At 50.9% G+C, this 17,241-nt stretch overlaps 1 protein-coding gene across 1 annotated transcript; it reads right to left on the reverse strand.

Moving 5' to 3' along the window:
- Positions 1 to 6,720: 6,720 nt before the first annotated feature.
- On the reverse strand, positions 6,721 to 7,790 carry LOC140076971 (syntaxin-3-like). The gene has a single exon (XM_072123785.1). It carries the CDS (start codon positions 7,642 to 7,644, stop codon positions 6,757 to 6,759), a length of 888 nt encoding a protein of 295 aa, XP_071979886.1. The 5' UTR covers positions 7,645 to 7,790; the 3' UTR covers positions 6,721 to 6,756.
- Between the last annotated feature and the right edge of the window lie 9,451 nt (positions 7,791 to 17,241).

Raw genomic sequence — 17,241 nt, forward strand, 5'->3', positions numbered from 1 at the left:
AATAACACCCCCTCCACTGTGCCACAACATGGTGACGCTCCCTCCACCAAGCCATGGCATAGTAACATTCAATTTAGTGGTCCAGCACATTGTGACCTTGTCTGCAGTGGGTTCACTACATGGTCCTGTTATGGGATACATTATGAGGTGACCACATGGCTGTGTTGGCTACATGGCCCTGTCCATATTAATATCTATAGTGATGGTTCTGTTGTCTGCGCCAGTCTTGCTGCATGGTAATGTTCCTCTGGTGCCCCGGCTATCCTCACCGGCTCGCGGCGCCCTGGGCCTTGGTTCTTGTGGAGTCTTTACATGTTGAGTTCTTTTGCTGCAGGGCGACTGATCTGCACCTTACATTGTTCCTGAATCCTGTACATATCCTGTGAAGATTTCTCAGACGTTGTATGAAATCTGATTTATACTTAGCCAATAATAAAGCTTTAAGACGAGCGGGCGGACTGTAATGTGGTTATTACAGCTCTGTCTGAATGGTGATTTATGAGCCTCTTGTATTGTCTGTAGATCTGAGCTCAGATTGTGCGCCGTCTGTACATCAACCGCCATCGCAATCCTTTAAGATGTGGTACCCTGTGCCTAGCAGTGGGGTGGATGAGAGCAGTACACGGGAGGGGGCAAGCTCGGGCTTGTGCTGGTCTCCAGGGCTCTCCGCTCGGAATTACTGTGCCATCTATATAATTGTATCAGAGACTCTGGAGACATGGTATTGATTGCTCATAAGCACTGAGTGTACCAAAATATCTCCAGCGAGACCCTGGAGGGGGCACATCAAGAGAGTTACAAAAAAACTCTTGCCTGTTCCGTACATGGTACCACCATGGGTATATGACTGAAGGAACTCCTGGGGAGCAGCAAGACCAGGATCCCATCCAGTAAACCCCATCACTCTGAGGTAACATGACAGGTTGGTGCTTTGAACAAGGCCTTGCTTCTGACCCATCCCTCGCTCCATGGCTTCTAGGCACTATCACTGTGTCCTGCTCCTGGTACATCCCTCACTCCGTGGCTTCTAGGAACTATCACCGTGTTTCTGGTACATCCCTTACTCCGTAGCTTCTATGCACTATCACCGTGCCCTGCTCCTGACACTTCCCTTGCTCCGTGGCTTCTAGGCACTATCGCCCTACCCTGCTCCGGACACTTCCCTCGCTCCGTGGCTTCTAGGCACTATCACCCTGCCCTGCTCCATCCCTCGCTCCGTGGCTTCTTAGCGCTATCACCGTGCCCTGCTCCTGACACGTCCCTCGCTCCGTGGCTTCTAGGCACTATCACCGTGCTCTACTCCTGACACATCCCTCGCTCCGTGGCTTCTAGGCACTATCACCGTGCTCTACTCCTGACACATCCCTCGCTCCGTGCCTTCTAGGCACTATCACTGTGCTCTACTCCTGACACATCCCTCACTCCGTGGCTTCTAGGCGCTATCGCCGTGCTCTGCTCCTGACACTTCCCTCGCTCCATGGATTCTAGGCACTATCGCCGTGCTCTGCTCCTGGTACATCCCTCGCTCCATGGATTCTAGGCACTATCACCGTGGCCTGCTCCTGACACTTCCCTCGCTCCATGGATTCTAGGCACTATCACCGTGGCCTGCTCCTGACACTTCCCTCGCTCCATGGATTCTAGGCACTATCACCGTGCTCTGCTCCTGACACTTCCCTCACTCCGTGGCTTCTAGGCACTATCACCGTGCCCTGCTCCTGACACTTCTCTCGCTCCATGGATTCTAGGCACTATCACCGTGCTCTGCTCCTGACACTTCCCTCGCTCCATGGATTCTAGGCACTATCACCGTGCCCTGCTCCTGACACTTCTCTCGCTCCATGGCTTCTAGGCACTATCGCCGTGCTCTGCTCCTGACACTTCCCTCGCTCCATGGCTTCTAGGCACTATCGCCCTGCCCTGCTCCTGACACTTCCCTCGCTCCATGGATTCTAGGCACTATCACCATGCTCTACTCCTGACATATCCCTCGCTCCGTGGCTTCTAGGCACTATCGCCGTGCTCTGCTCCTGACACTTCCCTCGCTCCGGCTCCACTTCCATGATGTATCGGATTCTATGGCAACGGTTACATGTCATATATTTGTATTATAATTGTTCTGTTTATCTTGTGTTGTCTTGGAAACAAAGCGATACTAAATGATATGACTTCAGCGACATTAATTATGTCATTAGTGTTAGGACAGGCAGCGAGTCACTCAGACCCTCCACTGGCCAAGCGCCGGCCTCATTGTCATGGTGATGATGCAGTCACTGAGGTTTAGGTGAAATCCAGAGGAATCAGATATAATGAGAGAAACTTAGGGTGCGGGGGGTACAGAGTGAGCAGTCAGGGGGTGTCGATATAGGGTGGGTGGGGGTACAGGGGGAGCAATCGGGGGATGTTGATCTGGTGGGGGTACAGAGGGAGCAGTCGGTGTAGATATAGGGGGTACAGCGGGAGCCGTCGTGTGTCGATCTGGTGGGGGTACAGCGGGAGCAGTCGGGGAGGGCCAATATAGGGGGTACAGCGGGAGTAGTCAGGGGTGTTGATATAGGGGGGTACAGAGGGAGCAGTCAGGGGGTGTTGATATAGGGGGGGTACAGAGGGAGCAGTCAGGGGGTGTTGATCTGGTGGGGGTACAGAGGGAGCAGTCAGGGGGTGTAGATATAGGGGGGTACAGAGGGAGCAGTCAGGGGGTGTAGATATAGGGGGGTACAGAGGGAGCAGTCAGGGGTGTAGATATAGGGGGGTACAGAGGGAGCAGTAAGGGTTGTAGATATAGGGGGGTACAGAGGGAGCAGTCAGGGGTGTAGATATGGGGGGTACAGAGGGAGCAGTCAGGGGTGTAGATATAGGGGGTACAGCGGGAGCAGTCAGGGGTGTAGATATAGGGGGGTACAGAGGGAGCAGTCAGGGGTGTAGATATAGGGGGGTACAGAGGGAGCAGTCAGGGGTGTAGATATAGGGGGGTACAGAGGGAGCAGTCAGGGGGTTGTCGATGTAGGGGGGTACAGGGGGAGCAGTCAGGGGGTTGTCGATGTAGGGGGGTACAGAGGGAGCAGTCAGGGGGTGTAGTTATTGGGGTTATTATGGAACTCGTAAGTCGGCCCCATCATCTCAACACTAAGTCACAGCGCGCTGCCAAGCGCCTTCTCTCAGCGGCCGGTATCGAGGCCGGGCAGACGTCACAGCGGCACATTATGCAGCACACGGGGCAGATAATCATGTGGCTGCAATTCTATGGCACAGGCTCGTTACCAACACAAGAAGAAAGAGAATATCATTTACATAACTTACCCTAATTAACGACTAATGTGTAACTATTGTGACAGATAAATGAGATGTTGGTGGAGCGCTGGGCCATGGAGTCATTACTCTCATCATCCCCACAATGAAGACTAAAGGTGGAATTACTATTCATCCAGAGAAGGAAACGCAACCTTCTTACCACCCTGATCAATAGTAATAAGACACCCCCCCCCCCCCAGTGAGTTACACACCCCTTCATTTTACTACCTAAGGTCACGACATATCAAGTGAAGGAGGCGGGGCTGTGACTACCTCTCACACAGGATATACAGGCAGTGGGCGGGGCTGTGACTACCTCTCACACAGGATATACAGGCAGGGGGCGGGGCTGTGACCACCTCTCACACAGGATATACAGGCAGGGGGCGGGGCTGTGACTACCTCTCACACAGGATATATAGGCAGGGGGCGGGGCTGTGTCTACCTCTCACGCACCACCTTAGACCGGCACAACCGATGGTCACGCACCACCTGAGTCCGGCACCACCTATGGTCATGCACCACCTAAGACCGGCACAACCTGTGGTCACGCACCACCTGAGACCGGCACAACCTGTGGTCACGCACCATCTGAGACCGGCACAACCTGTGGTCACGCACCACCTGAGACCGGCACAACCTGTGGTCACGCACCACCTGAGACCGGCACAACCTATGGTCACGCACCACCTGAGACCGGCACAACCTATGGTCACGCACCACCTGAGACCGGCACAACCTATGGTCACGCACCAGCTGAGACCGGCACAACCTATGGTCACGCACCAGCTGAGACTGGCACAACCTGTGGTCACGCACCAGCTGAGACCGGCACAACCTGTGGTCACGCACCACCTGAGACCGGCACAACCTGTGGTCACGCACCACCTGAGACCGGCACAACCTATGGTCACGCACCACCTGAGACGGGCACAACCTATGGTCACGCACCACCTGAGACTGGCACAACCTATGGTCACGCACCACCTGAGACTGGCACAACCTATGGTCACGCACCACCTGAGACTGGCACAACCTATGGTCACGCACCACCTGAGACCGGCACAACCTATGGCCACGCACCACCTGAGACGGGCACAACATATGGTCACGCACCACCTGAGACCGGCACAAGCTATGGTCACGCACCACCTGAGACCGGCACAACATATGGTCACGCACCACCTGAGACCGGCACAACCTATGGCCACGCACCACCTGAGACTTGCACAACCTATGGTCACGCACCACCTGAGACCGGCACAACCTATGGTCACGCACCACCTGAGACTGGCACAACCACTGAGCACGCACCACCTGAGACTGGCACAACCTATGGTCACGCACCACCTGAGACTGGCACAACCACTGAGCACGCACCACTTGAGACTGGCACAACCTATGGCCACGCACCACCTGAGACGGGCACAACCTATGGTCACGCACCACCTGAGACTGGCACAACCACTGGCCACGCACCACCTGAGACGGGCACAACCTATGGTCACGCACCACCTGAGACTGGCACAACCACTGGCCACGCACCACCTGAGACGGGCACAACCTATGGCCACGCACCACCTGAGACCGGCACAACCTATGGCTACTGGGGCCTGGCACTTTCTAGGATTATTCTGGCCCAGTGTCTCAGTGTCTTTACGTGCTGCATGTGCGCAGGAGATTATATACAGGAATGACCTATAACTCGCACCATCCCTGTAGCGCCACCCAGCGCCTCCCCAAGTAAATATTTGTGCTGTTGCCTGGATACCACCGATCCTCTCAGTCGTTATTTGATCACATGACATCATTTTATTTGCCGGTGATAGAAAGATATATTCCCAGCGAGAGCAGGAGACACAGACAACCACATAATCCGGGTTTCCAGTAACCCTATTCCGTAATCCTGTCTACCGGTAACCCAAACCTATAATCCAGACTACCGGTAACCCAAACCTATAATCCAGACTACCGGTAACCCAAACCCATAATCTAGACTACCGGTAACCCTGCCCCGTAATCCTGACTACCTCTAACCCAAACCCATAATCCAGATGTAATCCTGTAACGCCACCACGTAATCCAGACCATTGGAACCCTGACCCGTAATCCTGACTACCATAACCCTACCCCGTAATCCTGACTACCGCTAACCCAAACCTATAATCCAGACTACCGGTAACCCTGCCCCGTAATCCTGACTACCTGTAACCCAAACCCATAATCCAGATGTAATCCTGTAACGCCACCACGTAATCCAGACCATTGGAACCCTGACCCGTAATCCTGACTACCTGTAACCCTATCCTGTAATCCTGATTACCGGTAACCAAATTCTGTAATCCAGACTATTTGTAAATCACCTACAGTCCATACAATCTTCTGTATAATGCACTTGCAGCACAGTTGTGTAGGTGAATATATTCATGGAACTGTCTATATATTGTGTACAACTTATTACTGAATGTATTTGCTTGAATAAAGATTTTCACATCATATACAGACTATTGTCCCATTACCCAGCACAGAAGCTGCATACACAATACTGCCCTGCCCAGTATACAGCCCCCCGAGCCCCCCCCCCCCCCCCCCCCGCAACACAACAACACAGATCAGTACATTGTGTTATAATAACTTTATCTATAAAATATAAGAATACAACAAATAAATATCATCCACATCTGCTACTGCTCCCTGGTATCAGCCATTCCATCCCGGGGAGAGGAGACTGTACGGGGGGGGGGGGGGGGGGAGATACAATCTATTACTCTCTGTTAACAGCCATTACATCCCGGGGAGAGGAGACTGTACAGGGAGGATACAATCTATTACTCTCTGTTATCAGCCATTACATCCTGGGGAGAGGAGACTGTACAGAGGGATACAATCTATTACTCTCTGTTATCAGCCATTTCATCCTGGGGAGAGGAGACTGTACAGAGGGATACAATCTATTACTCTCTGTTATCAGCCATTACATCCCGGGGAGAGGAGACTGTACAGGGGGATACAATCTATTACTCTCTGTTATCAGCCATTACATCCCGGGTAGAGGAGACTGTACAGGGGGGATACAATCTATTACTCTCTGTTATCAGCCATTACATCCCGGGGAGAGGAGACTGTACAGGGGGGGATACAATCTATTACTCTCTGTTATCAGCCATTACACCCCGGGGAGAGGAGACTATACAGGGGGGATACAATCTATTACTCTCTGTTATCAGCCATTACATCCCGGGGAGAGGAGACTGTACAGGGGGGGATACAATCTATTACTCCCTGTTATCAGCCATTACATCCCGGGGAGAGGAGACTGTACAGGAGGGATACAATCTATTACTCCCTGTTATCAGCCAGGACAGGTAGGTTAGCAGCATCGTCTCCATCATGTAACTGAGCTCCTCTTATAACGCTCCGGCACTCCGGCACCCATTTAGCACCATGTTGGGTGTCCTGCGGGTGTTAGCGCATGGCTCCGGTCATGCAGGAGAGGCAGGTGCAGCAGGCACATAGTCCCAGCACTGCAGATATGGTGGCAGCGAGCCGTGATTGTCTCTGGTACTTGAGCGCCTTCTTCACCTGCTGGTTGGACTGGGAGATGTAGTCCATGGTGTTCAAGACGTTGTACTCGATGCTATTGATAATGTCCTCCTGCTCAGACACCAGCAGATCAAGTTGGATGAAGAGTGAGTGCAGCTCAGTGATCTGGGCCTCCAGGTCCAGCAGCTGCTTGTGTCTCTCCTGGGCCATGGCCAGGTGCTGCTTGGCCTTGAGGATCTCCAGGTCGTGGCCCACAATCTGCGGTGCCATGGGGCTCCCGATCAGCTCATTGATCTCCTCCTCCTGGAGGTCCAGGCCGGCCAGCTCCGCCTGACGCACGATCTGCTCCTTCAGTTTCCCCACGTAGCGCGTCTCGTTGATGTAATGTTGGGACATGACCTCCCGGAACCTGTTGGTTAGGACGGTGAACTGACTCTGACGGATGCGGTGCTCGGCCATCCAGTTCTTGTCGTCCTGGGCCAGGCCGCTCTTCATGAGGCTGAGCTGAGCCTGCAGGGCTTTGGCCTCCGAGGTGAGCAGGGTCTTCATGAGTCCTAGTTCTTTCTTGCCCTCGCAGATCTTGGCCTCGGTGGTGCTGCACAGAACTTCTTCTTGTTTGCTCTCGATGCTCTCGGCCAGGGTCTTCAGCTTGCTCAGGGCCTGAGAAAGGCCGGAGACCTCCTGGAAGAAGACGTCCATGCTGCTGGTCTCTCCATCTTGGAAGACAGGATTGTCAAAGGCTAGGTGGTCCTCAAAGTCCAGGAGGTCCCGGCCGGTTCGGTTCTTGAGCTCCTCCAACCTGTCCTTCATGATGTGTGACAGCGACGCCGCACTCACTCAGCTTTTCCATGAGCTCATCCTGCCGTGTGCTTCCAGCTCTGCTGCGTCAAGTCGAGCTGCGGGAAAGTTTTTTCCTCCCAGACCGGGCAAATATTGACGGAGGAGTCTTGGCTCGGGGACGGTTTGCTCTTCTGGTCACATGTCGTGTGTTTCAGGTGGTGGATGCCAGAAGTGGGTGGTACGGGTGCTGCTGCGGGATAGATGTCGTGTCTCCCAGCAGGTGATGAAGGGATTAACCTGGGAGACGTCCTCCTCCGTGTAGGGTCAGAGGTCACCCACAGCCTCAGGCACAGAGGTCACAGCTGCTCCCCCCCCACATAATGTGCGTAACGTGAGGAAGCCCCATCCATATGGACCACGGAGGAGCCTAGAGGAGCGCTGCCGGGATGTTCTGGAGTAAGGTCCATAGTCCAGCCAAACCTAGAGGTCCAGAACCCCAGAACAGACCCCCGCAACTTACAGCCCCCTGAAATGTGCTACATAATCCAGAGGACCCCTGCAATACACGCTGAGCCCCAGAAGACAGTATCACACAGGATAGGATGAGATACACAGCTCAGCAGGCAGTATCACACAGTATAGGATTAGATACACAGCTCAGCAGACAGTATCACACAGGATAGGATTAGATACACAGCTCAGCAGACAGTATCACACAGGATAAAATTAGATCCAAAGCTCAGCAGTATCACACAGGATAGGATTAGATACACAGCTCAGCAGACAGTATCACACAGGATAGGGTTAGATACACAGCTCAGCAGACAGTATCACACAGGATAGGATTAGATACATGGCTGAGCAGACAGTATCACTCATGATAGGATTAGATACATAGCTCAGCAGACAGTATCACAGGAGAGGATTAGATACACAGCTCAGCAGACAGTATCACACAGGATAGGATTAGATACACAGCTCAGCAGACAGTATCACACAGAATAGGATTAGATACACAGCTCAGCAGACCGTATCACACAGGATAGGATTAGATACACAGCTCAGCAGACAGTATCACACAGCATGGAATTAGATACACAGCTCAGCAGTCAGTATCACACAGGATAGGATTAGATACACAGCTCAGCAGACAGTATCACTCATGATAGGATTAGATACACAGCTCAGCAGACAGTATCACACAGAATAGGATTAGATACACAGCTCAGCAGACAGTATCACACAGGATAGGATTAGATACATGGCTTAGCAGACAGTATCACACAGGATAGGATTAGATACACAGCTCAGCAGACAGTATCACACAGGATAGGATTAGATACACAGCTCAGCAGACAGTATCACACATAGGATTAGATACACAGCTCAGCAGACCGTAGCACACAGGATAGGATTAGATACACAGCTCAGCAGACAGTATCACACAGGATAGGATTAGATACACAGCTCAGCAGACAGTATCACACAGGATAGGATTAGATACACAGTTTAGCAGACAGTAACACACAGAATAGGATTAGATACACAGCTCAGCAGACAGTATCACACAGGATAGGATTAGATACACAGCTCAGTAGACAGTATCACACAGGATAGGATTAGATACACAGCTCAGCAGACAGTATCACACAGGATAGGATTAGATACACAGCTCAGCAGACAGTATCACACAGGATAGGATTAGATACATGGCTTAGCAGACAATATCACACAGGATAGGATTAGATACACAGCTCAGCAGACAGTATCACACAGGACAGGATTAGATACACAGCTCAGCAGACAGTATCACACAGGACAGGATTAGATACACAGCTCAGCAGACAGTATCACACAGGATAGGATTAGATACACAGCTCAGCAGACAGTATCACACAGCATGGGATTAGATACACAGCTCAGAAGACAGTATCACACAGGATAGGATTAGATACACAGCTCAGCAGACAGTATCACACAGGATAGGATTAGATACACAGCTCAGCAGACAGTATCACACAGAATAGGATTAGATACACAGCTCAGCAGACAGTATCACACAGGATAGGATTAGATACACAGCTCAGCAGACAGTATCACACAGCATGGGATTAGATACACAGCTCAGAAGACAGTATCACACAGGATAGGATTAGATACACAGCTCAGCAGACAGTATCACACAGGATAGGATTTGATACACAGCTCAGCAGACAGTATCACACAGAATAGGATTAGATACACAGCTCAGCAGACAGTATCACACAGGATAGGATTAGATACACAGCTCAGCAGACAGTATCACACAGCATGGGATTAGATACACAGCTCAGAAGACAGTATCACACAGGATAGGATTAGATACACAGCTCAGCAGACAGTATCACACAGGATAGGATTAGATACACAGCTCAGCAGGCAGTATCACACAGTATAGGATTAGATACACAGCTCAGCAGACAGTATCACACAGGACAGGATTAGATACACAGCTCAGCAGACAGTATCACACAGGATAGGATTAGATACACAGCTCAGCAGACAGTATCACACAGGATAGGATTAGATTGTGGAGTTCAGCTTCTGGGGTGGTGAATAGGATGCAAGAGCAGCAGTGTGGACTGACACGTTAGTGTGAGGTGCAGGCATTGGATTAGGCTCATCTTTTGGCTGCGTTGCCTGTACGTCATCCCTGGGCGTGCGTCATCGTTGAGCAAACATAATGAAGATTTAATGAAAGACTCCGGCAGGGGAGATCGTATGATAAATGAAGGAGATGTGGGAGATTTATCAGAAGTTCTTGAGGTAAAATTATTCTAGTTGCCCATGGAAACCAATCAGATCTCAGCTTCCATTTTATAAACAGCTGTGGGAAAATGAAAGCTGAGCTCTGATTGGTTCCCCATCCTTATGTCATGTGTCCCAGTGTCACGGTGCTTGGTACGGGGGAACCGGAGGGCTGTCCTACAGCCTGGCAGGTCTCCAGCAGGGTGGTGTTGGCAAGAAATGATGAGGGAGAGGCTGCTATAGCGGTTCTCCCTGGGGCAACCCTTTGGGGTCTGGAGTCTCTGTGTAGTGGACTGGGTGCCCGTGATGGTGACAGCCGTAGTAGCAGGGACCAGACGGAGGCAGACGTTGTCTAAAAGCAACTTACAGTTCTTTATTGGAACCGACAGGAACAGTGGATAACGTGCCAAACGAATCTTAACAATGGTAGGATGCTGGGGATGCACTTGGAGAGGGAACCACAGGGATTGATCACCAGTCTGGATGCAGAGGGCAGGCTGGGAGGTAGCTGGGTCCTAGTAGGATGCTTCAGCTTGTCCTGGGTTACTTCAGATATCACCCTTGAAGGTAGGATGATATCCCTTTTCTTCTAACTCCTCAGAGCGGCTCAGGCAGTCAGCTGGCTCTCTTACTCTGCTTTGTCTGACTGGTCTCACTGACCCTTCTCTGTCTCTCTCCTCTGACTGACGCCTGTCAGACTTTTCTGATCAACTGTTCTCTCTGTCTAGTCTGCTTCACCTCACTAGACTCCCTGACTGACTGCCTCTAGAACTTTCCTGACCAGGGGTTTTCTTACTCCCACTGGTCAGGTGGTGTTTACTCCTCCAATTACATCCCAGCTTACAATACAATAAGATAACAGGTGTGATTGGCCGATGGAATGACATCACATTAAACAATTAACTCCTGCCTTACCAAGCTGCATCTACCGCTGCAGAGTTCCCCGTGTTGTGTAGTGACCTGCTGTGGGGTTGATCAGACCAGTGAACCCCCCTATCACAGACTCCTCCCACTATGGAGCCTCTGATCATGACACCAGTGAACTCCCCTATCACAGACTCCTCCCACTATGGAGCCTCTGATCATGACACCAGTGAACCCCCCCCATCACAGACTCCTCCCACTATGGAGCCGCTGATCATGACACCTGTGAACCCCCCGTCACAGACTCCTCCCACTATGGAGCCGCTGATCATGACACCAGTGAACCCCCCCCATCACAGACTCCTCCCACTATGGAGCCGCTGATCATGACACCTGTGAACCCCCCGTCACAGACTCCTCCCACTATGGAGCCGCTGATCATGACACCAGTAAACCCCCCCCCATCACAGACTCCTCCCACTATGGAGCCTCTGATCATGACACCAGTGAAACCCCCCCCCTATAACAGACTCCTCCCACTATGGAGCCGCTGATCATGACACCAGTGAACTCCCCTATCACAGACTCCTCCCACTATGGAGCCGCTAATCATGACACCAGTCAACCCCCCATCACAGACTCCTCCCACTATGGAGCCACTGATCATGACACCAGTGAACCCCCCCCATCATAGACTCCTCCCACTATGGAGCCGCTGATCATGACACCTGTGAACCCCCCGTCACAGACTCCTCCCACTATGGAGCCGCTGATCATGACACCAGTGAAACACCCCCCCCCCATCACAGACTCCTCCCACTATGGAGCCACTGATCATGACACCAGTGAACCCCCCCCCATCACAGACTCCTCCCACTATGGAGCCGCTGATCATGACACCTGTGAACCCCCCGTCACAGACTCCTCCCACTATAGAGCCGCTGATCATGACACCAGTGAAACACCCCCCCCCATCACAGACTCCTCCCACTATGGAGCCACTGATCATGACACCAGTGAACCCCCCCCCCATCACAGACTCCTCCCACTATGGAGCCGCTGATCATGACACCAGTGAACCCCCCATCACAGACTCCTCACACTATGGAGCCACTGATCATGACACCAGTGAACCCCCCCATCATAGACTCCTCCCACTATGGAGCCGCTGATCAAGACACCAGTGAACCCCCCCATCATAGACTCCTCCCACTATGGAGCCGCTGATCATGACACCAGTGAACCCCCCCATCATAGACTCCTCCCACTATGGAGCCGCTGATCAAGACACCAGTGAACCCCCCTATCACAGACTCCTCCCACTATGGAGCCGCTGATCATGTCACCAGTGAACCCCCCTACCACAGACTCCTCTGACTATGGAGCCGCTGATCATGACACCAGTGAACCCCCCATCACAGACTCCTTTCACTATGGAGCCGCTGATCATGACACCAGTGAACCCTCCCATCACAGACTCCTCCCACTATGGAGCCGCTGATCATGACACCAGTGAACCCTCCCATCACAGACTCCTCCCACTATGGAGCCACTAATCATGACACCAGTGAACCCCCCATCACAGACTCCTCTCACTATGGAGCCGCTGATCATGACACCAGTGAACCCTCCCATCACAGACTCCTCCCACTATGGAGCCGCTGATCATGACACCAGTGAACCCCCCATCACAGACTCCTCCCACTATGGAGCCGCTGATCAAGACACCAGTGAACCCCCCATCACAGACTCCTCTCACTATGGAGCCGCTGATCATGACACCAGTGAATCCCCCATCACAGACTCCTCCCACTATGGAGCCGCTGATCATGTCACCAGTGAACCCCCCATCACAGACTCCTCCCATTATGGAGCCGCTGATCATGTCACCAGTGAACCCCCCATCACAGACTCCTCCCACTATGGAGCCGCTGATCATGACACCAGTGAACCCCCCATCACAGACTCCTCCCACTATGGAGCCACTGATGATGACACCTGTGAACCGCCCATCAGACTCCTCCCACTATGGAGCCACTGATGATGACACCTGTGAACCCCCCATCAGACTCCTCCCACTATGGAGCCACTGATGATGACACCTGTGAACCCCCCATCAGACTCCTCCCACTATGAAACCGCTGATCCTTGCTGGAGGAATTTCTACCAGTGGTATGTGATGACGTGGGATCTGCCACCTGCCTTCTGAGGTCCATGACTACAACTCTCATCCTCCTCCATCCCCCATGTCGCACTCATTGGCTATAATTAGAGGATCTGGCCTATGACTGGGGGTGGAGCCAGTAATCCCACATCCCTTTAATTATCCGCTCCAGTTCCAATGTTTACAGTGACGGTCATTACGGTTAATCCTCTGCTCACGGCTTCTCCTGAGGGGATCGCACGTCCGCTGGGATCAGTGACGGAATCAATTGGAAACGCTTGATTGTTAGTAGCTGTGCCGAAACATGTCAGATAATGCGGCAACTGCCCCGTGTGACCCCCACCCTGTGCCCCCCCCCTATAATGCAGCAACTGCCCCATGTGACCCCACCCTGTGCCCCCCCCCCCCCCCCCCCATAATGCAGCAACTGCCCTGTGTGAGCCCACCCTGTGCTCCCCCCCAATATTCTACTCCATCAGCTTAACACAGTATCTGGATTATTAAATAATCATTCAGTTTGGGGTTTAGGAGTCCAGAGGGCAGGGTATGATATGGGTAAGATAGAGACAGAGGCTGCTGAGATGAGAAAGATCTATCTCACCCCAAGTGCTTTATCCCCATCAGTACAGGTCAATGCTTCTCTATAAAGTCTTATTCCTATATTATTCCTGTTGATGCATCTGCATGATGGAGGGGTAACACTGGCATACAAAGAGACTGCTGCAGATAATGGGAAGTTTCTATCTCACCCCAAGTGCTTTATTCCCATCAGTACTTCTCTATAATGTCTTCTATTATTCCTGCTGATGCTTCTGCATGATGGAGGGGTAACACAGGCATACAAAGAGACTGCTGCAGATAATGGGAAGTTTTTTTTTCTCACTAAAAGTGTTTAAGTTCCAGCAGTGCAGGTCCACAATCTCTATAACCTCTTATATGATCCTGCTTTTTAGTGTTAGGTGAGACACAAAAAGGCAGCAAGAAATATGAGGAAGTTTCTATCTCACCCTAATTGCTTTATTCACAACAGCACAGGTCAGCTTTTCTCTATGATGTTTGATATGACCCTGCTGATTATTGTGGATGAGAGGAGAGACAAAGATACAGAGACAGAGGTTACTGCAGATAATAATAAGCTTCTATTTCACCCAATGTGTTTGATTTCCAACCCTACAGGTAATTACTTCTCTATAATGTCCTATCGGACCCTTCTGATGCTTCTGAATGATGGAGGAGACAAGCAGACAGCGGCTGCTGGAGATAACAGGAGGTTTCTATCTCACCCCAAGTGCTTTATTTCCATCAGTACTTCTCTATAATGTCCTATATGATCCTGCCGATAATTCTGGACGAGAGGAGAGGCACAGAGGATGCTGCAGATAAGAGGAAGTTTCTATTTTACCTAAAGTACTTGTGACAGACCCTAAGCATGCAGTGGAAGAAGGTAATCCTTAATAACCGTGTGTGTAATTGAGTAGGTGTAATTATCTATTGACGGACGTCCCTCACAATCATCACACGTAAACACTTGCGTTTTTGTTTGTGAAACCTTTAATTAAAAAAAATAAATAAATCATAAAACAGAAGCGTTAAAAAAAAAAAAAAAAAAAAAAAGAATCCTAAAAGGGACGAAACGCACATTCGCCACTTCATCCTAAAAACCGATTCAGAGCGGCTCTGGTCCACTTCACGTGCCTGATATGAGACACCGACGGGGGAGGGGGACGTGGAACGTCTAAAAATCTAAAATTCTCAATTTATATGGATTTTCAGATCTACAGGAGACACAACCCCCTAGAACAGAACCTGAATCTTCCAGTTGTGGAGTTTTTTTTTTTTGTATCTTCCCTCCTTTCTAGTCTATTCCTAAACATCCTGTATGCGAAAGGCTCCGGCGACATCTACAGAGGAGCAAAGAAAGATTATGGGAAGACAAAAGAAAAAGTACAAAAAACTAAAGATCTAGAAAACACGACTTTACAAATGTACAACGTTCTTTACAAAACGGCGCGCGCTCATTGCATATAAATAGAACATTTGGTGCGGCCGACGACGCGGCCATAAAAAACATCCCTGAAGTAGTAAGAACCTGAGACAGCCGGACGTACAGCAGAGACCCCCCCCACCCCCAGCGCCATGGGGGGCACAAATACTGTGGTCACATCAGGGCCGCAGCCCCAACAAATCTACCCCCATAATAATCACCACCCTATAAATTATAAACCCATGATCCTCGCTCTATGGAAAAGAATAACACAACAAGACACATTGTATCCAAGCAGGAAACAAGCGCCGGGGAATAGTGGGGGGGCATCCAGGGGCGCAGACACTACTGGAGGGGGACAGGCTCCTCACATCATCTATAGGACTCCTTCCATCATCTTTAATCTGCAGCAGAGACAGACAGTCCAGTGTACAGAATACACATCAGTGCAGCATGGAGAGGCAGTGTACTGTACAGCAAAAAAATACATGTCTGTGGAATAGAAAGGTAGTCTGCTATACAGTAGGGAATACATGTATTGTACAGCACATATCACCTCTGTGTAGCACAGAGAGGCAGTGCACTGTACAGCACATAACACCTCTGTAGCACAGAGAGGCAGTGCACTATACAGCACATAACACCTCTGTGTAGCACGGAGAAGCAATGTAATGTACAGTACATAATACCCCTGTGTAGCACAGAGAGGCAGTGCACTATACAGCACATAATACCTCTGTGTAGCAAGGAGAGGCAGTGCACTATACAGCACCTAACACCTCTGTGTAGCACGGAGAAGCAATGTAATGTACAGTACATAATACCCCTGTGTAGCACAGAGAGGCAGTGCACTATATAGCACATAATACCTCTGTAGCACGGAGAGAGAGAGTGTACAGCAAATAACACCTCTATGTAGCATGGAGAGGCAGTTCACTGTACAGCACATAATACCTCTGTGTAGCATGGAGAGGCAGTTCACTGTACAGCACATAATACCTCTGTGTAGCACAGAGAGGCAGTTCACTGTACAGCACATAACGCCTGATCACACATGGCAAACAGGTCTAGTTGTTGCGCTACACTCCATCCGCAGTGGGCGACATGGCAGACTCTGAAAGTTATTGCTTTATCTGGGATAACAAAGGGAAAAACGGAGGCAGAGGAGAGATCCTTCTGTCTGTACATGATATGAGCCCCCCATGAAATGATTACCCACAATGCACCAGGTGGAGACCCCCCCCCACTGTAGGAGACACAAATACCCCCCATCCACATAGGAGTCCCCAGCGCAACCTCATATAATCCCAAACACACACCGCGCCAATCAGAGATACAAGGCTTCAAATATGGCACAAATAAAGGAAACACATAATGGGGAGCAGCTCCTGCCCCCCAGAACACAATGGTACCAGACCCACTACCTCCACTACCTCCACAACCGCTCAACATATAATGGAAGGTTCTGCGGCTTCTGCCCTTTCCTCATAATCCCAGGGGGTCCTGGCGCCCATCACTGTGTAATACAAGACCCCCTGCGTCCCAGATCACACAAAGATCCAGAAACCTCCAATGGCGAGTGGCGACATCCCGCGGCCGCGCCCCGAGCCCCCACACACGTCTTGGCACTTATTCACATCAGAGAAGATCCACAGGAAAACACAAGCATTTTTCCAGAGTAAATCTAGTTTTACTCCAGTCACACCCAAAGCTGCTTTCACGATGACAAGATGCGACTAAAGAACACAAAGTAACTTAAAAGAGATCTCCCCTCAGAATCCATCCTGATAAACCTCGGACATTACTCATAGATCCAGGCACCGGGACT

This window comes from Engystomops pustulosus, chromosome 9, assembly GCF_040894005.1.
Source record: "Engystomops pustulosus chromosome 9, aEngPut4.maternal, whole genome shotgun sequence".
Classification (NCBI taxonomy): domain Eukaryota; kingdom Metazoa; phylum Chordata; class Amphibia; order Anura; family Leptodactylidae; genus Engystomops; species Engystomops pustulosus.

Excerpts from the sequence above, each read along its gene's own strand:
- LOC140076971 (XM_072123785.1), bottom strand. The coding sequence starts at position 7,644 with ATGAAGGACAGGTTGGAGGAGCTCAAGAACCGAACCGGCCGGGACCTC.